The sequence below is a fragment of the Suncus etruscus genome, chromosome 20 (assembly GCF_024139225.1).
Source record: "Suncus etruscus isolate mSunEtr1 chromosome 20, mSunEtr1.pri.cur, whole genome shotgun sequence".
NCBI lineage: Eukaryota > Metazoa > Chordata > Mammalia > Eulipotyphla > Soricidae > Suncus > Suncus etruscus.
The window spans coordinates 6,842,783-6,867,084 of record NC_064867.1 but is presented as its reverse complement, the minus strand read 5'-3'; the positions used below and the strand labels follow the sequence as shown (position 1 = coordinate 6,867,084).

The window sequence follows — 24,302 nt, the reverse complement described above, 5'->3', positions numbered from 1 at the left end:
TCACTTCTAATTTCAATGCATATGATGAGAAGGTAATATGTACAATTTCTATTCTCTTTCTTTTATGTAGTTATATATATATATATATATATATATATATATATATATTTGGTTTTTGGACTACACCTGGTGACACTCAGGGGTTACTCCTGGCTATGCGCTCGGAAATCGCTCCTGGCTTGGGGGGGACATATGGGACTGCAGAATTAAATATTAATTACATAATCCTGGATGGTGGTGGATGGTGGTGGATGGAGTGGAGAGGCCTTTCTCAGCCAGCCCAGTCCAAGCGCCCGCATCCCATTCCAATCGGCGGGTCTCAGGGTTCAGGGTAGCATCGAGAAAATGACCTACAGCAGTCAGTAGAAGTCAGGAGACAAGCAGCTTTATTAATAATAGGCCATATGTGTGGCTTTTATGCTAACCTTTTAAACAGGCTCCATAAGCAGCCCTGCACTTAAATCTGTCCTTGATATCTCTCCAGTCTCTAGCCCCGGCTTCCCTTGTTGAATTCCCTCTTAATCTCCTCACAACCCTCAAGCAACCTCTTTGTTACCTTTCATAGTCCCCTGTCCCGCCCACTCAGAAATGGGCTGGTCTTAACATCAGGTAAGATTACACAGGAAGATGGGGGATGGGGCAACATGGGACACCAGGGGATCGAACCGCAGTCCATCCTAGGCTAGTACGGATAAGGCAAATGCCTTACTGCTTGCTTGTGCCACTGCGCTGGACCCATCTTTTTTTTTTTTTTTTTTGAGTGGGGAACTATATAGGACGCTAGGGATTGAATCTGGGTTGGCTGTGTGCAAGACAAATGCCCTACCTGCTGTGCTACTGCCTCAGCCCCTTAGCATCATCTTTTAATAGAAGTTTGGTGTGTCTTGTGGCATGTCTTATCTTAAATTAGATCTTTCATTTAGGGGCGGTGAGGTGGCGCTAGAGGTAAGGTGTCTGCCTTGTAAGTGCTAGCCAAGGAAGGACCGTGGTTCAATCCCCCGGCATCCCATATGGTCTCCCCAAGCCAGGGGCAATTTCTGAGCGCTTAGCCAGGAGTAACCCCTGAGCATCAAACAGGTGTGGCCCAAAAAAAACCAAAAAGAAAAAAAAATTAAAAAAGAATTAGATCTTTCATTTCATTCTTTAATGGTTTTGAGTCTGTAAAGTTTCTATGCTGTTTTTATCCGTGAAGCTTTGTATCCTTCCTTCAAGCATGAATATAAGTTTGGTTGGGTAAGGTACTCTTGGTGATTATTAATTTCATTGAGTTTTGTCACTATATTCCACCACTGCCTTCGGGTCTTGAGAATTTCCTGTTACAGATCAGCGGTAAATCTTAAGGATGCTCTTTGAATGTAATTTCCCTTTTTCATCTTGCTGAATTCAGTATTCCATCCTTATTTCTGGGTTCGACCTTATGACTATGATGTGTCTTGGGGTGCTTTTTTTTTGTTTTTTGGGCCACACTGGGCGTTGCTCAGGGGTTACTTCTGGCTGTCTGCTCAGAAATAGCTCCTGGCAGGCAAGGGGGACCATATGGGACACTGGGATTTGAACCAACCACCTTAGGTCCTGGTGCTTGCAAGGCAAACACCACTATGCTATCTCTCAGGGCTCATTGGGGTGCTTTTCTTTGGACCTCTTTTGGCTGGTACTCTTCAGGCATATAGGATTTAGCTGCATGCATTCTGTAGTTCTGGGAGTTTCTCTGCAATGATATCCTTGACTGTTGATCCTGATCTTCATGGGGATTTTCTTCTTGTGTTTCTGGGACTTCAATGATTCTTATGTTGTTTCTGTTGAGTTTATCAAAAACTTTCTATTTTTGTCTGTTCTCATTCTTTAGAACTTTTCCCAATCTCTGATCACTTTTTTTTTTGGACCACAATCAGTGATGCTCCTGGCTATGAGTTCAGAAATCACTCCTGGCTTGGGGGATCATATGGGATGCAAGGGATCAAACCGTGGTCTGTCCTGGGTCAGCGGCGTGCAAGGCAAACGCCCTATTGCAAATCACTAGTTTTGAGGCTCTTTTCCAAACTCTTGTGTTGTATGGAGCTGCTATTCATCTCATCTTCCAGCTCACAGATTCTGTCTTCAGCTGCTGTTACTCTGTTGGGTAGGCTTTTCAGTGATGTTTTCATTTTGTTTACCAAGTTTTTCAGCCATTACTTCATTTTGAAGTTTTCATATTTTTACTCTCAGATCCTCTTGATTCTTACCTGTGGCATGCTCAGTTTGTTCCATGCTTTCTTTGAGTTCTATGAACATCTTCCATATTTCTTCTCTAAGGTCCTTCTCTGAGAGGCTAAATAGGTTGTTGTTTCAGGTCATCAGAACTCCATCTGAGAAAGGTTGTTTCCTATTGTCACGGTTGTAGTGTGATGTTTTCTATGTCCCGTGCTGGCATTCCTTGAGTAGTCAGGTGACTGGCTCTTCGTCTTGGATTTTGTCCCTCACGTGGGCATTGCCAATGTGGCTTTTGATCCCCAAACTGCAGAAATATTTGTATGATTTTGTTTAGAGAAGTTTATGGAAAAGAAACTTGGTTATTTTAGACTCGTTTTGCTTGGAGTAAAATGTTTAAGAATTTGTTTACAAATTCAGTATAGCTGCATAAAAGTTAATTTCCTCACCACAATTACTGACAATGAATTATTTTTCTTTTTATTTCCCCAGCTTTTACTATGCCTCTGTAACTTACCAGCCACTTTATGGTTACTGCCTCTCGCAGAGAACAACAGAACATAAGTCCTTCTCTAAAAATTTTTTTGAACAGAAAGGGTTAATTTGTTAGGTCACACCCTTTTACCCAAAACAAAGGCATTTTATTTTACAGTATGCCACTGTACATATGTAACACAGTTTCTTTTTGTTATTGTTGCTTGTGACCCACAGCCAGCAGTGCTCTGGGGTTACTATTATGTCTACACTCAAAAATCACTCCTGGCAGCCTTGGGGGACCATATGGTATGCTGGGGTTTGAACCCAGGTCAGTTGTAAGCAAGAATGCAAGATAAACCTATCATCTGTACTATTACTTTCCCTCCCTCCCTGTCACACCTGGCAGTGCTCAGGCTTTGCACTCTGGCAGGTACAGGGGACCATGTGGGATGGAGAGATCTGAAACACTGTTCATCCTGGATTGGCTGTGTGCAAGGCAAACGCCCTACCACTGTGCTATCTCTCCAGCCTCTAAACTTTGCTTTCTATTGGTTTCAGATTTTCTTTTTTCTGTTTTTGGGTCATACCCAGAAGATATAGCTACTGGTTGAACACAAGCTTCACATGTATAAGGTTGTAGGATTGATCCCTGACACAAACAAAGACAAAACAAATCACCATTAATCAAAGCGTCTGCAATGTAAGAATATTCAAATACTCACTGAATCACCATCATCTTTTTTAGAATCCCTTCTCAATGGCTCATTCATATCTTCTTGACTACGGAAGCTGAAATTCTGAATTGCTTCAGTAACACCTCTAAGAGAGCTATAAATATCTTCAGAGTTCATGTTTTCTGTGTCATAATCAAATGCACTATGAAAAAGACAAGGAGTAATTTATATTTATGTGTAGTTTTAAAATGCTAACATATTTGAGATTATATAGAATATATTTGAAGAAAGGATTAGAGAAGACACACAGTCCCCAAAGAATTATCAGTAAAACAAATCTGGCAGGTTATGTAGTTTCACATTCCTTTTGTTCTTGCAATAATGACTCTAGAATGTACAACCCTTAACAATTTTTTTTTGCTTTGGGCCATACCCAGAGGCATTTAGGGGTAACTACTGGTTCTGCTCTCAGAACTCACTCCTGGCTTGGAGAACCAATCTGGGTCAGCCTCGTGGAAAGCAAATGCCCTACCACTCTGCTATAGCTGCCCTCCATTTTTTTTGTTTGTTCTTTGGCGTGGGGGGCCATATAGGATGCCGGGAATCAAACCTGGGTAGGCCACGTGCAAGGCAAGTGCCCTACTGGCTGTCTAGCACACTGGCCACTGGTTTGTTTTTTCACATTCAAAAATATTCAGATACAAAAACCAAAAAAAAAAAAAAAAGTTGGGGTCGGAGAGATACCATGGAGGTAAGGCATTTGCTTTTCATGCAGAAGGTCACTGGTTCGAATCCCAGCATCCCATATGGTCTCCCGAACCTGCCAGGAGCAATTTCTGAGCGTAGAGCCAGGAGTAAACCCTGTGCGCTGCTGGGTGTGACCCAAAAACCAAAAAAAAAGTAAATAAGGGGCTGGCGAGGTGGCGCTAGAGGTAAGGTGTCTGCCTTGCAAGCACTAGTGTAGGACGGACGGCGGTTCGATCCCCTGGCGTCCCATATGGTCCCCCCAAGCTAGGAGTGATTTCTGAGTGCATAGCCAGGATTAACCCCTGAGCGTCAAACGGGTGTGGCCCCCCCAAAAAACCAAAATAAATAAATAAATAAATACAAATAAGATATATATATTCATCAAATATGAAAGAGTTCTATGATATGGTGTGTAATTTATTTTTCTATCTTAGATACTGACTGAAGTATCCTACAATTGTAATGAATCTGGTGAAATATATATGGCTAATAATAGAAATGTGGATTCCATAGAAACTATTATTTAAAAGCCAGGAAAATTAGTCCATTAACCAGTTAATAATTTAGTATGAAATATGGCCCATGTTTGAATTGTGTGGAAATAATATATCTTTTGTATTTTGTATCAAGGACTAATATTTTTATTTTTATTGTTTAATTTTTTTGGTTTTGGGGCCTCATCTAGTGGAGATCAGGGGTTACTCCTGGCAGGCTCAGAGAACCACATGTGATGCTGGGACTTGAACTGGGGTCCTTCCAGGGTTGGCTGAGTGCAAGGCAAATGATCTACTGCTGTGCTATCTCTCCGCCCTCAGGACTAATCCTTTTTAAAAAATACATTTTTAATTGAATCACTGTGAGGTAGTTACCAAGTAGTTCATGATTGAGCTTGTCATGCAATGTCCAACACCCATCCCTTTACCAGCACACACTTTGCACTACTACCTCCCTGCCCTACTTGCCTTCTCTCTTTTCCGCCTTTATGGCAAACACCCCCCTCCCCAAATTCTTCCTTTTTTCTCTTCTAAATACTGTGCTTTGCAATATGGTTACTGAAACTGTAACATATCCCTCATTTTACCTCTTTTCAGCACCCAGTTCTGGCCCAGTGTGATCATTTCCAACTATTATTGTCCCTACACCCCTAACTGTACTCACTTATTCTTTGTGGTAAGTTTCCTACCACGGACAGTCCTCCTGACCCTTATCTCTATTGTCCTTGAGTATATTACCATACTATATTTGGGGGCTGGGGCCACACTCGTGACGCTCAGGGATCACTTCTGGTTATGAGCTCAGAAATTGCTCCTGGCTTGGGGGACCATATGGGGTGCTGGGGAATCGAATCACCGTCTGTCCTAGGTTAGCACATGAAAGGCAAATGCCCTACTGCTTGTGCCACCACTGTCCTGGCCCCCATACTATTTATTTTTTATATCCCATAAATAAATGTGATTATTTATGCCTCTCTCTATTCCTCTGATTCATTTTGCTCTGCATAAAACTCTTCAAGGACCAATCTTGCAGTCATAATTTACCTTTTCCTATTTATTCTTCTCTATTTTTATGTTTCTGACTGTAAGCTTAACTCCTTCCATTTTTAGAGGTAGTTGGCTAATTAGATCTAGAGAGAGCCATCATCGGGACCAGAGCAACAGCACAGAGGGAATGGTGCTTGCCTTGCCTGAAGCTGACTCAGTTTCGATCCTTGGCATCCCATCTGGCCCCTGAGCCTGCAAGGAGCAATGTGAGTGCAAAGCCAGGAGTAACATCCCAGTGCTGCAGGGTGAGGCTCTTTTCAAAAAGCCAAAAATAAACAAACAAAAGAGAAAAACAAAATCCATCATGTGAACCTGACCTTACCATTTAGGCAGAATGGTTAAGGGAAAGATACAGTTTGATATTACTGGATTTATTGTTTTTTTTTATTATTATTATTATTATTATTATTATTATTATTATTATTATTATTATTATTTCTTTGTTTTTTTCTTTTTTTGTGGGCCACACCCGGCGGTGGTGCTCAGGGGTTACTCCTGGCTATCTGCTCAGAAATAGCTCCTGGCAGGCACAGGGGACCATATGGGATGCTGGGATTTGAACCAACCACCTTAGGACCTGGATTGGCTGCTTGCAAGGCAAACACCGTTATGCTATCTTTCTGGCCCCTATTATTATTATTTTTGGATCACGTCTGGCAATGCTCAGGGGTTACTCCTGGCTCTGCACTCAGAAATTGCTCCTGGTAGGCTTGGGGGACTTTATGTGATGCTGGGATTCGAACCACCCTCAGTCCTACGTCTGCTGCGTGCAAGGCAAATGTCCTACCAATATGCTATCTCTCTGGCCCCAATGACTGAATTTATATAGCTTATTCAAGAAATAGAACTATGCAATTTAGTGCAATGTGTAGTAATTAAAAAAAAACTGTTAGCAGTTAATAATTTCACTCACATAAAACTTTCTTATCTGATATAATATGTTTTAATGCTCAAGAGTCTTGCTCTAACACTTGAGCCACATTTAGAGCCTAGTCTATATTATTATCATTTAAAGGGTTAGTATGGAATAAACTAAAATATTTTGAATCTACTACATTTTGATGAGATGTGTATGTTTCTTGACTTTTCAGGTCAAGTGAAGTTATTTGTCTTTGTTAGATGAGAATCTGCAAATATAAAGCCATGATAGAAAAAAATCACATTTTGTTACCTTGGAGATAAAGTATTCTGTGATGTATTGGTAGGTGAAGTAAGAGGACTGGACCAATTGGCTGGTGAGCGTGGTGTTGGTCTTGTCAAAGGACTTCCCATGGAACCCTGGGAGAAAAACATGAAATAAACACAGTGATAAGTTCACTAAAACTCTCTAAAGAAAGTCATACATTGGAAACAACAACAACTAAAAAAGAAAGCCTCACACTCAAGAAAATATATATGAGAACTAGAAGCATAGGTTACTATCTTAAATATTCATATACTCACTTTAATACCTATGAGGAAAACTTTTCTTGCCATTTAGAATTTAACTTTTTCATCTTTCTTTGTTTTCCTTACCCATTTCATTTAAAATATAATCATGTGCTCTCCTCTCTCTCCTGGCCATATATTCAAGGATGACTCTTGGAGAGGCTTGGGGCACTATATGAGATCGAATCTGGGCCAGTCAGATGCAGAGCTAGTGCCCTACTAACTATCAGGCTCTACACTCACTTCTTTTAAAAACAGAAATTTCTTTGGTTAAGACATTGTCCTGTTTCTCTTTTTTTTTTTGGGGGGGAGGCACATATGGCGACGCTCAGGGGTTACTCCTGATTCTGAGCTCAGAAATTGCTCCTAGCAGGATCAGGGGACCATATGGGACGCTGGGTGTCGAACCGGGGTCCGTCCTGTGTTGGCCACCAGCAAGGCAAACACCTTACCCCTGTGCTATGGCTCTGGTCCCCACATAGTCCTGTTTCTAACCCTCACACCTGCCTGACTGTAAATGAATCTACCTTTTTCTTTTCTTTTCTTTTCCCTCCCTCCCTCCCTTCCTTCCTTTCTTTCTTTTACTTTTCTTTATTATTCAAAGTCACTCTTTTTCTTAAAAAAAAATTAAGTTTAGTTCTTTTTTTTTTTTTTTTGTTTGTTTTTTGGGTCACACCCGGCTGTGTTCAGGGGTTACTTCTGGCTCTGCACTCAGAAATCGCTCTTGGCAGGCTCGAGGAACCTGGGATGCCAGAAATCAAACCAAAGTCAGTCCTGTGTTGGCTGCATGTAAGGCAAACACTGTACCACTATGCTATTGCTTTGGCCCCTAAGTTCAATTCTTTAGGCACATAACACAAGGCTTCTATTTGCTAGTCCTAGAATAAGTTCTGTTAGAATTCAAGTCAGATTGGTTCATCTAAAAAGCAAATCTCAATTCTCAAGGCATTCGAAGATGAAGCCCTATTTAAACTTTGCTCTTTATTTTGCTTTCATCATTCATAATACAGCCATCATCAGAACCACCCGAAAGTACACCAAACTATAATATAAACACAGGCTTAGGGATTCTATTCTGTCCCATTTTATTTATTTTCTCACCAGAAAATGCTTCAGATACAGCTACAAAAAATGTCAAATCAGCGTCAAATAATAACCTTTATGTGAAACAAGTATTGCTAACTAACCATCACATCATACAATAGTCAAGACATAACTGAGAAATACCTGGGTTCCATTGCCAGTATTTCGAAGGTGATTATGAAGAAGCTTGGTAGCACCATCCTGAAAAGTTTTTGGTAAAGCTCCTAGTAACATTGTGAACTCTGGGGTATTGAGTTCAAATAAGGAAATTAGCACTGACTGTGCTGCCTAGAAAACATAAAAGTCCAAGAATATATTTTGGTTAAAAAAAATTTTCCTCATTTAATTTTTCTGTTCAATAGCAATGATAATGGGAAAAACGTTTTTGTTTTTAGTGTAGTCTTCAGGATTTTCATCCTCCACATCCCCAAAAGGCATTTTATATTAAACATATTGAGATTCTATGACTTACAAAAGAGTAATTTTTCATGCACATAATTTAAATACCATACCCATCACTAGACATCCACTATCACAACCTCACACTTCCCTTCCCCCAAGTATCCCAAAGTTTCTCCCTTTTAATGTTTCTATCTCCCCTGGCCCCAGTTGTGTAGATAAGCCATTGTGCTGTGCTGCTTTTGTTGACAACTTATCCATTATCTTTAGTCCTACAGATGAGAAAGATCACTCTGTTATTTATCATTTTCTTTCTGACTGACCTCAGCATGGTATCCTCTGGTTCTATTTATGTCATGTGACTGCAGATTGCATGATTTTGTTCTTTCTTAGGCTGCATAATAATCCACTAGATGTGTGTGTATTTCACAACTCCTTGATCCATTTGGGCATTTGGGTTGTTTCTATATCTTGGTGATTTGCAAAATCAAACAAATGTTTTTGTGTTTTGGGGACAGATGCCAAGAAATAATATCACTGGGTAGGATGGTAGATCTATTTTATTTTCAGATAGGTCTCAATATTGCTTTTCATAAAGGCTGAACCAGATGACATTTTCACCAACACTGGGCATTTCTAGACTCTTTGATATGTGCTATTCTCATTGGTTTGTGATGGTATCTCACTGTTGATTTTTTTTTTTTTGGTTGAATTCTTGGCCACACCCGGTGACGCTCAGGGGTTACTCCTAGCTATGTGCTCAGAAATCACTCCTGGCTTGGGGAACCATATGGGATGTCAGGGGATCAAACCTAGGTCCATCCTGGGTCAGCCGTGTACAAGGCAAACGCCCTATTGCTGCGCCAGAGTTCCTGTCCCTATTGTTTCATTTTTATTTGTCTAAGCATTGTGACAATGAGCAGTGGAAAAATATTTTATGCTTCTTAATTTCTTTGTAGGAAGAATTTATTTTATCTATTCTTCATTTTTTGAAGTTAAGAAGAAAATCTAGGGCCCGGAGAGATAGCACAGCGGTGTTTGCCTTGCAAGCAGCCGATCCAGGACCAAAGGTGGTTGGTTAGAATCCCGGTGTCCCATATGGTCCCCCATGCCTGCCAGGAGCTATTTCTGAGTAGACAGCCAGGAGTAACCCCTGAGCACCGCTGGGTGTGACCCAAAAACCAAAAAAAAAAAAAAAAAAAGAAGAAAATCTAGAGGCCTGGGAAACAGCTCAAAGGGCTGGAGACCATAAGGTTCTCATTCACACCATCCGGAAAACTAGGCTGAGTACTGTGGGAATGGCCTTGGGGCTCCCTGACTACTGTTTGGGAGGCCTTTAAAACTATAAGACAAAAGCATAGCAAGAATCTCCCAATTCTCAGTGGGAAAGTTAACCAGTTTCTAGTACTGTCCTAGGCATATGGTCTAATGATAAAGATGGATGAGTATACAGAAGTATTATCCTTATGGCACATAAACTCATCCAGAGCAAGTCAGTATTTTAATCTATATTTCTCAGAATGTAATTTTTTTTTTTTTTGCTTTGGGCCACACCGGGCAGCGCTAAGGGGTTACTCCTGGCTCTGTGATCAAAATCACTATTGGCAGGCTTGGGGGACCATACAGGATGCCGGGGAACAAACCCGAGACTGTCCTGAGTTGACCACATACAAAGCAAAAGCCCTACCTGCTGTGCTATAGCTCTGGCTACCAGAATGTAATTCTTAAAACAGAGAGTTGAATGTGACCTCTTAAGGAGCTAATCTTAGAAGTCTGTATACACTTTGAAGTAAACAACCCTCTAATCTTATTGTGGAGATGGGAATAAAACAGATTATAAAACTTATTTAGGTCAGTTAAGAAAATACATAAATTATTTTCTTCTTTAACTAAATGAATTACTACTAGTCAAAGGTTTAAAATTCAAAACACTCAAAAACTTAATTGAGGGAGCCGACAGAAGGTTCACTGGCTGAATTGCCTAACCTGCAAGAGCAAGGATGAGAGTTTGATCACTCCTGGTGCCCATGTGTGCCAAGAGAAATCCTCTCTGCTTTGCTGTGACTGATAGCACAGCAAGTGATTTCTGGCTGCACCAGAGCAAGGCACATAAAAGCACTTCACCCAAAGGGAGAAAAATCCCAGCACGCACAATGAGAAGTATGTCCATATATGGCTCATCATGGTCAGAGCATAACATGTCCTGCAAGCACTATAACCAAAGTGTGCATAAGCATTGCCCCTAACTAAAGAGTGTGGGTCCTGGTGTGAGAATGTGCTGAACAAAGCCCTGCCACTGTTCCCCACAAACTTGAACTGAAAATGAGGACAGCCAGGTAGTGTTCATGTGTGCAGCACCAGAGTTAAAAGAACACAACTCCTTCAGATACACTTAAATGCTGATGCTGCAATCTGTGTTCATAAAACCACATTCAAAGTGAGACATCAATGGTACGTGCCTGTGCCAACATATTATGCTAGTTATTGGATCATCAGCAAAGCGCCACAACCAGGCACACGTGCAATTCCTGGCCACAGTTAATGTGGGGACGACAGAAGAGGAAGAAATTTAAAGGTTCATAATCATGATGCTCTTAGACCATTCTTTACCACACTTAATGGAAATTTAAGTGCTCTGCATTAATTGCGTCTAGAAAACCAAGTTTTCTTTTGGTTTTTGGGCCACACCCGGCGGTGCTCAGGGGTTATTCCTGGCTCTACGCTCAGAAATCACTCCAGGCAGACTCGGGGGTCCATATGGAATGCTGGGGATCGGACCTTGGTCCGTCCTGGGTTGGCCGAGTGCAACGCTCTACCACTGTGCTATCACTCTGACCCCAGATGGAGCAATGGACGCACAACACAGTACAGGCCGGAAATGGATGTAGCTGCATACACGAAGCAAATGTGGGATCTATTACACATAATTAAATATACTAATACCATCACATACCAGATTTAACAGAGGCTAACCATGAACACACACGACAGACTCCAAAATGTTAATAGAGCCTAAACAGAGTGGCTTCACTGTAGAAAAGAACTTTGACTTTTTTAAAGGGGGGGCGGTAGGAACAAAACCTCGAGAGAAATCAAGTTAATTTTAGCAAATGAATGGTTGTTGAAGAATATTTTAACTGGAATTTACTTTACTTTACTGAATGAGATTCCATTTTATTCCATTCCTTGACAGAAATAACCTGTTCCCAAACTATCTGTTAACTGAAAACATCCTTTCCTCATGATGAGATGATGCCTGACCATAAACTAATTTTCTAAATAAATTTGTGTCTCTGAATTTACCTTTTGGTTTCACTGGCATAATTATTAAATTCTGCATTAAATAATAGAGACTTAATTTGTTAGATTTTTTTTTTTTAAAAGCTTTGGGGCTACCTAGGCGAGGCTCAGGGTTACTTGTGGCTCTGCACTCGAGAACTATTCCTGGCGCTGCTTGGGCAACCAAATAGGATGCCGGGATCGAACCCAGTTGCTGGCATGCAAAGCAAGTGTTCTACCTGCTATATTAATTTTCCAGTTCCAGACATAGACTATTTTGTGAAGTCCTTAATTTCTGTTTTAATATATTACTTCATTAAATCCATTTAATTTTCATAGTAAAGTATTTTCTCAGGACTGGGCAGATGTCTCAAAGAACTGGAGCACATGCTTTTCAAGAGGGAGCCCTTGGTTGGATTCCCCAGTATGGCACGATCCCCTAAGGCACTAGCCAGATTAGACTTTGAGCATTCTGTATGGAGACACTCCCCCAAATCCCAACATTACTGAAAGTCTTTGAATAAAAATAAAACATACATATGGAATTTATTTTTGTTTCATATTTAGGCTACATCCTGCAGTGCTCAGGGATTACTCCTGGCTCTGCACTCAGGAGCCATTCCTGGTGGTGCTCAGGGGACCATCTAGGATGCTAAGGATTAAATCTAGGTTGGCCATGCGTCAGGCAAATGCTCTAGCTGCTCTACTATTGCTCCAGCCCCATGCATTAATTTAGAAAAATCAAACCATTTTAGAAAAGGTTTTTAAATTCTAAACTGTTCTATTCAAATGTCCAGAGTATTCCTCTATCTAGTGATTGCTTTATCAGACAGGAATTTGTAGGTATGTGCAATCCCTGGTCATTGTGAATGTTAACAGTGGACAACTGAGAAGAAAAATAAATTCTTCAATTGAATCACCATGATGCATAGTTACAAAGTTGTTCATGAATTAGTTACAGCTCTACAATGTCGAAAACCCCTCCTTTCACCGTGCACGTGCCTCCCATCAATGTCCCCAATTTCCCTCCTCCCTTCTTCCCTGCCTGAGTCGAATGGCAGGCATCTTTCTTTGCTTTTGAACCACTCTTGGTGTGGGATTTGGGCTGTGCTCAGGTGTTACTTCTGGTTGTGCGCTCAGAAATTAGGCTTAGCAGGCTCAGAGAACCATACGAGATGCTGGGAATTGAATCCAGTTGAGCTGCGTGCAAGGCAAGGCCCTATCCGCTGTGCTCTGGCCTGGCCCCAGCAGACTTTCTTCTTCTTTTTCTCTTACTTTTAGACACTGTGGTTTGCAATAGTTACTGAAGGGGTACCAAGCATATCATTTTATCTCCTTTCAGCAACCAGTTCTTGTCCAGAATAATCGCTTCCAACTATCATTTTAAGTGGTCCCCTCCCGGCTATTCTTGACAAGCTTCCTACCACAGACTAGTTCTCCTGGCTCTCATCTTTTTTGTCTGTGAGAATAATGACCATAATATTTTGATCAGTGTGATCACTCTGCCTATACCTTTCTGTCTGACTAATTTCACACGGCATAATACACTCCATATCATCCATGCATAAGCAAACTTCATGACTTCATTTTTCCTAACAGCTGCATAGTATTCCACTGTGTAAGTGTATCAGTTTCTTTATCCAATCATCTGTTCTCAGACACTTGGATTGTTTTCAGATTCTGGCTATTATGAACAGTGCTGCAATGAACCTAGGAGTGCAGAGCGCTTTTCTGAATTGTGCTTTGGGGCTCTTAGGGTATATTACCAAGAGTACCACTTCATATGGAAGCTCAATTTCTAGTGTTTTGAGGAACATCCATATTGTTTCCCAAAAGGCTAGACTAGTTGACATTCCTAGTAGCAATGAATGAAAGTCCCTTCTCCCTGGATCCATGTAAGTACTGATTGTTTTGTTCTTTTTTTTTTTTTTTTTTTTGGTTTTTGGGTAACACATGGTGACACTACTGGCTCTGTGCTCAGAATTTGGTCCTGGCAGGCTTGTGGAACCATATGGGATGCCAGGATTTGAACCATCATCCATTCTGGATGGTCTGTGTGCAAGGCAAACATCCTACTGTTGTGCTATCTCTCCAGAGAACAAAAAGAACTTTTGTTCTTTTCAATGTGTGCCAGTCTCTATTCTGAGGTAAAATCTCATTGTTGTTTTGATTTACATCTCCCTGATGATTAATGATGTGGAGCATTTATTCACGTGCCTTTTGGCCATCTATTTCTTTCAGGAAGTTTCTGTTTCATCTCTTCTCCTCATTTTAATGTTAGATTTTTTCCCCCCCTGCTTTTTGGGCTAAACCCGGTGACACTCAAGGGTTACTCCTGGCTATGCGCTCAGAAATCGCTCCTGGCTTGGGATCCCAGGGGATCAAACCACAGCCCATCCTCGGTTAGTGGATGCAAGGCAAACACCTTACCGCTTGCACCCCTGCTCCGGCTCACGATTTTGTTTGTTTGTTTTTGGGTCACATATGGCAAAGCTCAGGGGTTATTCCTGGCTCTGTGTTTAGAAATCGCTCCTGGCAAGCTCAGGGGACCATATGGAATGCCAAGATCCAAACCACCATCCATCCTGTGTCGGCTGTGTGCAGGCAAATGTCCTATCGCTGTGCTATCTCTTTGGCCCATAGATTTTTTTTTTTGTTTTGTTTTGTTTTTTGGGTCACACGTAGAAGCTCAGGAGTTACTCCTGGCTCTATGCTCAGGAATCGTCCTGGCAGGCTCCGGGGAACATATGGGGTGCCGTGATTCGAACCACTGACCTTCTGCAGGCAAGGCAAACACCTTTACCTCCATGCTATCTCTCCGGGCCCCTACATCTAAGATATAAACCCTTTATCAGATGAATATTGGGTGAATAGTTTCTCCCATTCCATGGTTGACATTTGTATCCTTGTCACCATTTCCTTTGAGGTGCAGAAGCATTTACTTTAGTCTCATCTGTTTATCTTTGTTTTTGTTTTTGTTTTTTGGGCACACCCGGCAGTGCTCAGGGGTTCCTCCTGGCTCTATGCTCAGAAATCGCTCCTGGCAGGCTCAGGGGACCATATGGGATGCTGGGGTTTGAACCGCCGCCGTGCAAACACTCTACCTCCATGCTATCTCTCTGGCCCCATCATTTGTTTATCTTTGCTTCCACTTGCTTTGTCAGTGGTATTTCATCCTTGAAGATGCCTTTAGCTTCAATGTCATGGAGAGTTCTGTCTTCCTCTATGTACTTTATAGCTTCAGGTTTGATGACATCAAACTCTTTAATCCATTTTGTCTTAACATTTGTGCATGGTACTAAAGAGATGTCTGAGGTCATTTTTTTTTTTTTTGCCTGAATTGTAGCTGACTAGTTTTCCCAATTCCTTGCTCTACTTTGTATTTTCTTTTCTTTTTTTTTTTTAAATGTATATTTTGTGTCTTTTTTTTTTTTTTTTTGGTTTTTGGGCCACACCCGGCGGTGCTCAGGGGTTACTCCTGGCTGTCTGCTCAGAAATAGCTCCTGGCAGGCACGGGGGACCACATGGGACACGGGGATTCAAACCAACCACCTTTGGTCCTGGATCGGCTGCTTGCAAGGCAAACGCCTCTGCGCTATCTCTCCGGGCCCTACTTTGTATTTTCTGACCCTTTATCAAGAATTAATTGTTCATATACCCAAGGGTTAGTCTCACAGGATATTCAAGTTTATTCCGTTTATCTGAGGGTGTCCTTCCAATACCATGATGTTGTTTTTTGTTTTTGGGTCACACCCGGCAGTGCTCAGAGGTTCCTCCTGGCTCTACACTCAGAAATCGCTCCTGGCAGGCTTGGGGGACCATATGGGATGCCGGGATTTGAATCACTATCCTTCTGCATGTAAGACAAATGCCTTACCTCCATGTTATCTCTCCGGCCTCCCTCTTTTTTTTTGTTTTTTGTTTTTTTTGTTTTTTAGGTCACACCCAGCAGCGCTCAGGGGTTCCTCCTGGCAGGCTCGGGGGACCATATGGGATGCCGGGATTCAAACCACCAACCTTCTGCATACAAGGCAAACACCTTACCTCCATGCTATCTCTCTGGCCCCCTCCATGCTGTTTTAATTTTTACTGCTTTGTAAAAATTTGGGGACAGTGATGCCTCTCAAATTCTTTTTTCCCAAGGACTGCTTTAGCTATTTATGGAGGTTTATTGTCCCATATAAGTTTCATCTATTTCTTTGAATAAATAAAAGTCCAGGGTATCCTCACAGGGATTGCATTACACGTGTACCATGCTTTGGGAAGTATTTCAATTTAGTAATGTTAATCCTCCCAATGTATGAGCAGGATATATATTTCCATTTTCTTGTATCCTCTTTTATTTCTTGAAGTAGTGTTTTGTAATTTTCTCTGTATATGTCTTTACCCTTTTAAGTTAAGTTCATTATAAGGCACAGTTGTGAATGAGAATTTTTAAAAATATATTTATTATTTGTATATAGAAAAGTCATACTTTTGCATATTTATTTTGTGGCCTGCCACTTTACTATAAAAATCTATTGTTTCTGGAAGCTTTTTTTGGTAGTCTTTAGGATTTTCTAAATATAGTATCATGTGAGAACAGTGAGAGCTTGACTTCTTCCTTTCCTATTTGATTTCTTTTTCTTGACTAATTGCTATGGTAAGTACTTCCAGTATTATACTGAATAGAAGTGGTGAGAATGTCTTGTGACAGATCTTAGGAGGAAAGGTTTTTAGATTTTCCCTGTTGAGTTTGCTATGGGCTGTAAGTTTCTAGTAATTTCCTAGAATACATGATAAAGTTTCCTTTCTCCTCCCACGTTTGTTTTTGCTAAATTGACATTAGGTCAACACACAATGGGCTATGGTGTTTGCTGAGGCTCAAACGCCCTTTTGCTGTGGAGGCCACACCTCCAGACTGCAGTGCTCAGTAAAGACACAAGTGAAGGTGCTCATATTTGGTTGTGGTACACTGGAGATCATAGATAGGGGTTTGATCCTCAGCACTGCACAGTCCCCTAAACACTTGAGCACAGAAAAGGAAAAACAAAACAACACATACCTTCCTAACATCAGAACTTTTAGGCTCTGTTGTCCACGTGATAACCCGAGACACTGCTAGGCGAGTTTCACTGGAATTGACAAAATCTCCTGGATCCATCTGTTTGGCCAGTGTTTCTATATATTTAAGGATAGCAACTTTTACCTGCAGGGAGGCAAGCAGAATGTATCAACACACAGAAAGGAAAATAATAGAGTAAGAATCTGATTCTTGTTCATTTCCCCGTTTCTGCTTCCAGTAAAAATAAGACAAAAAAACAAAACCACCATCACCACCACAACAGGGGATCAATGTGTTATTCATTTCATAATGGGTATAATTTAAGAATTCTAAGTCTGAAACAAAATCAGAGTTAACCTATCACCAGCCTGGGTAAAATGTAGAGTGAAGGGGAAGAGACTTATGGTCGACACTGCAGAAATGGGAACAACTAACTTATATCAGCACATACTATTTGGCACTATCGAAACTGTGCCCTCTCCTCTTGGTGAGAATAGTGGAAGGTGACTAAATAAAAAAAAGTAAACATCAATATATAGTTTATAACATGCTACCACCAGTAATCCCACTACTTGAGACTGAGTGGGTATCATGCCTAGGTAATTTATTTAGACAATGCCAAGTTTGAAAAGGAACTCAGATGAGATAGATAGATAACCAATAGATAACAACAGTGCACACAAAATCACATTTGAAAGTTTACATTTTAGTTGGATCTTATTCAGCGTATTTACAAAGTCTGTAACCTTACAAACATAGTCATTCTTCAGAGATGAAAAATAAACAAAATGATAAAGTATGTATGAGTCTATATGTTTACCAACTGGAGAAAGAGTTCAACAAAAATATCATTTAAAAAATATTACTCACTCAAATAAAATCATCCTGCATTGCCCTTTCCACCTATTCTATTGTTTCCTTTATGACATTTAAACACATGATACTCTGTGGGAGATACAAATGTGAAATGTGTATATTTTCTGAAAGATAAATTTTAGTAAGTACTTTTTATGTATCATATGCTCTATAATCTCATTTTTAACTTTTTTCTTTTTTTTGGTTTTTCACGCCACACCCGTTAGATGCTCAGGGGTTACTCCTGGCTAAGCGCTCAGAAATTGCCCCTGGCTTGGGGGGACCATATGGGACGCCGGAGGATTGAACCACGGTCCTTCCTTGGCTAGCGCTTGCAAGGCAGACACCTTACCTCTAGCGCCACCTCGCCGGCCCCCTCATTTTTAATTTTTAAAATGAATTTTTTTCTGACAGGGGTTAAGGCCTTACACACAGCCAACCATGGTTTGATACCCAGCACCATATACAGTCACCAGACCCTGCCAGGAGTTATTCATAGAGCAGAGTCAAGAGTAATCCCAAAGCACAGCTGGGTTTGGCCCAAAGACAAAATTTGTTTTTTGTTTTGAGTTAAACTCATAATGCTCATGGCCTGCTCCTGGTGCAGTGCTCTCTGGGTTTGCTTCCATTGATATTCAAGGAACACTTGGTCCTAGAAACTAAATCCAGGATCTCAAACACGTACGGTAAGTGTTCTACCACTGAGTCACATCATTGACCCCAATAAACATTCAAGACTTCAAATTTTTTGCTTTTGTTTTTGGGCCATATCCAGTGGCTCTCAGAAGTGACTTCTGGTCCTGCACTCAGAAATCACTCTAGGCACAGGTGACCATCTGTGGGACCAGGGTTTAAACCAGGGCTCTCAAACTCGCAGCCCGCGGGCTGTTTGCGGCCCTCCGTACAACGTTTTGTGGCCCTGCCCTAGAGGAGTATTTTTTTGTTTTGTTTTGTTTTAGTTGTTTGGGTCACACCCCCCAATGTTGAAGGCTTACTACTGACTTTGCACTCAAGGATAACCCCGACTTTGTCTCCTGCGGTCCCCAGGTAAATTTAGTTTGAGACCTCTGGTTTAAACCTAGGTTGGCCACATGCAAAGCAAATACCCTATCTACTGTGTTATAGCTCTGGCCATTAAATTTTTTTTTTTTTTTTTTTTTTTTTTTGCTTTTTGGGCCACACCTGGTGATACTCAGGGGCTACTCCTGAATATGCGCTCAGAAATCGCTTCTGGCTTGGGGGACCATATGGGACACCAGGGGATTGAACCACAGTCCATCCTAGGTTAGCGCTTGCAAGGCAGACACTTTACCGCTAGCGCCACCACTCTGGCCCTGGTCATTAAATTTTTATATATTTCTATTTCCCTTTTCTCATTCTCTTTTGATCTCTTTGAACTTTATTCTCACAATTAATTCACCTACCAAATGCATGGTTTAAGCTAATGATTTAGACTTCCATTTTCACTGGCTCAAAAATATCTCCAGATCCATTTTAAGTGTCACTTGAGTACCTATTACTGGTACTGAAAATATAATTCTTTTTGGCTTTATGCTCAGAAATTGCTTCTGGCAGGCTTGGGGGACCATATGGGATGCCGGGATTCAAACCAAAGTCCTTCTGCATGCAAGGCAAACGCCCTACCTCCATGCTATCTCTACAGCCCCTGAAAATGTAATTCTTATTACAGTTTATAATTTATCATACATTATAATTATATATAACAATGATGAAAATTATGTTTTAAACTCCTAGAAATGCTTAGCATGATGTCTTGGGTAAATAATGAGCTAAAAAGTGTTATCAACAATATCAAGGAATCATTTTTTCTTCCTTCAGGTCACTTTTCACAATTCAAATAGATGGGATCCTTTCATAAAACGACTCAGAAAACATTATGTTGAATGCAAGTCACTCCTGGTAGGAAACATAATTATGAATTTAAGGCAAAATCATATTCAGAAACTTCAATTCTGGGCAGTAATGCTTATGGAATACATTTCGTGCAGAACAGAGCAGAAAAATATGAGGTTTATAAATGCACATATGCTTGTTATTTCCCTGACTTTAATCTCATTAAAAATATCAATATAAAGATATCTTTAGTTAAGAAATTAAGAATCTTTTATATTATTTTTCCTTTTTGAATTTAATAAATGCTTTCTGTAAAATTAATTTTTTTTTTTTTTTGGTTTTAGGGTCACACCCAGCAGTGCTCAGGGGTTCCTCCTGGCTCTACGCTCAGAAATGGCTCCTGGCAGGCTCAGGGGACCATATGGGATGCCGGGATTCGAACCACCGTCCTTTGCATGCAAGGCAAACACTCTACCTCCATGCTATCTCTCCGGCCCCGATTTAAAATTATTTTAAAACAAATCATATTCTACCTATTTTTCTTTTTTTTGTTTTTGTTTTTGGGCCATACCCGGTGATGCCCAGGGGCCACTCCTGAAATTGCTCCTGGCTTGGGGGACCACATGGAAAACCGGGGATGGAACCATGGTCCATGCTAGGCTAGCACGGGCAAGGCAGACGCCTTACTGCTTGTGCCACCACTCCGGCCCCTTGATTCTACCTATTTTTTCACATAAATTGGAAAATGTGTGCTAACAAAAACTGAGAAAATTCTGACTCTAAATTTCACGCACACATCAAAAATAATCATATTTCAAAAACAAAAAGAAGTTTCAGTACAGATGACTAGAGAGCAAAACTGAAATGAAATTTAAAAATATTTACTAACGTAAATACATAGGTAAAACAGACATTTTCTGAATACAGCTATTTATATTCCTAAATTAAAAAAAGTATTGGGAAATCACAAACATAAAATTAGATAAGACATTATAGAGCAAGTTTGTATTACCAGCATAGGGTCAGATGGCCATACTCGTATTGCCGTTTAAATGTGTATCCCCAGTAAGATTCTCCAGGGGATAGTCTGGCATTTGTGTAACATTTGAAATAAAATCGGTGCATGCTTAAAAGGCTTACAAAGGTTAGTAGTTGAATAGATGCATACAAACAATCTGAAACACTGCAGAGCTTGTAAAGAGAGTTAAGAAAGAAATAATGCAGATTAAATAAAAAACAAAAACCTTGGAGCTCCAAAAAGAGTGAAGCTGGTCCCGAAGTGCTGGCTTGGCTGTCTGAAAGTTTGTAAAAACAAGATCCACTGATTGAACAAGTTCTTCTGTGACACAAGTACAAATATTAGCATAACTTTAAATAATAATTTTCAATTGGTACAATGCATTCACAAGATTTCACTTCTTTTTTTACCTTCAAGCTTGGAGTTTGGGTCTGATCAACTGTAAACCTCATTAGAATATTAAACTGAAGATCATTTGGAAAAGATTCTCTGAAAGTAGAAAGTAAAACCAAAGTCAGTAAAACCAAGTGTTAAGCAAAATTAGAAAGATTATGCTTAGTGTTAAAACGTATTATTCAAAAAACATGCCTGGTACCACCTTGAATTCGGTATAATTCATTTGGTAGAGTACACGATAAAAGCTATTCCCATGAGGATCATTTTTTGTTGTTGTTCACACTTAGCTGAGCGAAGGGCTTACTCCTCTGGCTTTGTGTCCAGGGGTCACTCCTTTCGAACCCGCCATATGTGGTGCCAGGAACTGAACCTGGATTGGCTACACGCAAGGCAAGCACGCTACTTGTTGTACTATCTCTGTGTGTGGATTTTTCTTTTCTTTTATTTCTTTTGTTTCCTCCTAAGTTAGTCAAATAGAGCAGTGGGGGGTTATATACCAACGTTTGTGATAAGGTGGTTCTGATAAACCACTGCTATCGAACCAGCCAGAATTTTTTTTTTTAAATAACACTATCAGTGAATAGTTTGTCTTGCTTCAACTACAAATTTAACCATAAAAATGCTTTCAGCAACAAGTTATCAGAGATATTTCCCTATATCTATGATCTGAGTTCTCAACTAACCTCATATTAGTAAGAAAATACCTTAAATAAGTAACTTCAACTGATCTATATTAGTAGATATATGTCATTGTTCAAAATCTTCTTAAAAAGATTCTGAATAGGGCCACAGAGATAGCATGGCGGTAAGGCATTTGCCTTGCATGCAGAAGGACAGTGGTTTGAATCCCGGCATCCCATATGGTCCCCTGAGACTGCCAGGGACAATTTCTGAGCGTAGAGCCAGGAGGAATCCCTGAGCGCTGCCGGGTGTGACCCCAAAACCAAAAACCAAAAACAAACAAAAAAAAAGATTCTGAATAATTAAATAATAAAACATTTAAAACTTAGGAAATATGGGGCCGAAGAGGTGGCGCTAGAGGTAGGTAAGGCGTCTGCCTTGCAAGCACTACCCTAGGATGGACCATGGTTTGATCCCCAGGTGTCCCACTTGGTGCCCCCAAGCCAGGAGCAATTTCTGAGCACATAGCCAGGAAGAACCCCTGAGTATCAAAGAGGTGTGGCTAAAAAAACAAAAACCAGAAAAAACAAACTCCCCAAAACAACTTAGAGAATATTTTTATATTGAATAAAATAAAATAAAATAAAATAAAATAAAATAAAATAAAATCTTTAACTCGGGGCCAGAGACATAGCATGGAAGTTAAGATGTTTGCCTTGCATGCAGAAGGACGGTAGTTGGAATCCCAGCATCCCATATGGTCCCGAGCCTGCCAGGAGCAATTTCTGAGTGTAGAGCCAGGAGGAACCCCTGAGTGCTGCCGGGTGTGACCCAAAAACAAAAACAAAATAAAACCTTTAACTCAATTTTTTGTTGTTTTTAGTGTTTTTTTTTTTTTTTTGTTGTTGTTGCTGTTGTTTTGGTTTTTGGGCCACACTTGGCAGTGCTCAAGGGTTACTTCTGGCTGTTGCTCAGAAATTGCTCCTAGCAGGCAGGGGGACCATATGGGATGCCAGGATTTGAACCATGTTCAGTCCTGGGTCGGCCGCTTGCAAGGCAAATGCCCTACTGCTGTGCTCAGGCCCCTGTTTTAGAATTACACCTGGCGGTGTTGAGGGGCTATTCCTGACAGGCATGGGGGACCATATGGAATGTCAGAAAACAAACCTGGATTGGATGTGAGCAAGGCAAATGCCCTACCCATTGTGCTATTGCTCTGGCCCCATCAATTTTACAGATATGTCCTAATATAAAGTACCTTTCTGAATTATTTGACTAGTGCTAATAAAAAAATTTATAAAACATATAGTAGTGATCTAAGGCTACTGCACATTTAAATAAGCTATATGAATGAATAACAGACTATTTCTATTTTCAAGTGTAGTTCACTTAGTCGAAATGATTTGAAAGAATGTAGAAATCTAGGCATTTAACATAGAAACTAAGTATTTGAGATCACTAGTGTGTAACTTAAAACAGATAAGAAAAATACATTACCTTGTAACATCAAGGGCTTTCTGAACTTTTGCTTGAACAGACCCAAGCAAATCAGCACCCATTTTTTTTAGTAGTTGTGTCAGCAGCACAAACAACCAGTCTTGAAGATCATCTTTGTGGACTTGTATGAAATCCACTAGTGTTTCCAAAAACATGCTGAATACCTACAGTTGATAAATGGAGCAAGGGGGAGAAAAGGGAGGACTTATTGACCTCTATGATCAATTCAAAGTGAAAGCGAAGGGAATATAGGAATCAGAGGCACAGCGATTGGCAGCCAAGCGGAAAAACAATCTCTTGCTTTTCATGGGACTCTGTGGTAACGAGAGTACATTTGAACTGGTATCCAACTTCTGCTGAAGTTCGACAGTTAGCTATTCCATGCAGCATCACTTGGTAAAGAAACTTTCGCCAAAATGGTTGGCACACCTAATAGTGTCAATGATGTTCCAGCTTAAACTAGCTAAACTAAAACCCATTTCGCCTGAAAGAGAGCGTGGCCTTCTATGTATCAATGACTCTCGGCAATTTGGAAGAGCGGCACTGAAGATGAAGATGTGACAGTAAGGTTTAAGATATACTGATATGAGAGATTTATTACAGCGCCTTAGGTTTCTCAAAATGTCAACTCTCACAAATTTTTTTTTTGGCCACACCCAATGACACTCAGGTTACTCCAGGCCATGCGTTCAGAAATCGCTCCTGGCTTGGGGAACCATATGGGATGCTGGAGGGATCGAACCATGGTCAGTCCTGGGAGAGCACGTGCAAGGCCTTACCACTGCGCTATCACTCTGGCCCCAACTGTCGCAAATTTTAAGGATATGAGAGATATTTATAAAAGCTGCCCCAAAGTAATTTTAAATGATCACATGCTTCACAGATGGAGCTCCAGCCCATTCCTGTGGAGTGCCACATGGGACCCAAAAAGAAATAAAAAGTTAATCTCAAATTACTTGAGGAGAGTTTGGTTCACAATATACTTTATTTTTTAAAACTTTTCCTTATATAATTATACATGAATTTGGTTAGAAATAAAGGGTTTTCTCTATAAGAATTATGACCATACTAACATTTTTATTTGATTTAGAAAAAGCACACTTGAGTTACTTGCTCATATTAAAACATCTAGTATTGTCATCCTATGGCAGTATCTGTTTTAACAGTTTTCCATCACAATGCATCTTCATTACTTCTGTCCT

General features: G+C 40.5%; 1 protein-coding gene across 13 annotated transcripts in view; it reads right to left on the bottom strand.

The window, feature by feature from the left end:
- Window positions 1-24,302, bottom strand: part of CLASP2 (cytoplasmic linker associated protein 2) — a 178,589-nt gene that overhangs the window by 30,792 nt on the left and 123,495 nt on the right. For all 13 annotated transcript variants that reach the window (XM_049766378.1, XM_049766379.1, XM_049766380.1 and 10 more), the window contains 6 exons: window positions 23,101-23,264; window positions 20,997-21,075; window positions 16,860-17,003; window positions 8,282-8,425; window positions 6,798-6,904; window positions 3,387-3,540 (listed from right to left, as the gene is read on the bottom strand). In XM_049766378.1, the coding sequence (XP_049622335.1) occupies window positions 3,387-3,540; window positions 6,798-6,904; window positions 8,282-8,425; window positions 16,860-17,003; window positions 20,997-21,075; window positions 23,101-23,264 (792 nt within the window). The remainder of the gene's footprint in view (window positions 1-3,386; window positions 3,541-6,797; window positions 6,905-8,281; window positions 8,426-16,859; window positions 17,004-20,996; window positions 21,076-23,100; window positions 23,265-24,302) is intronic.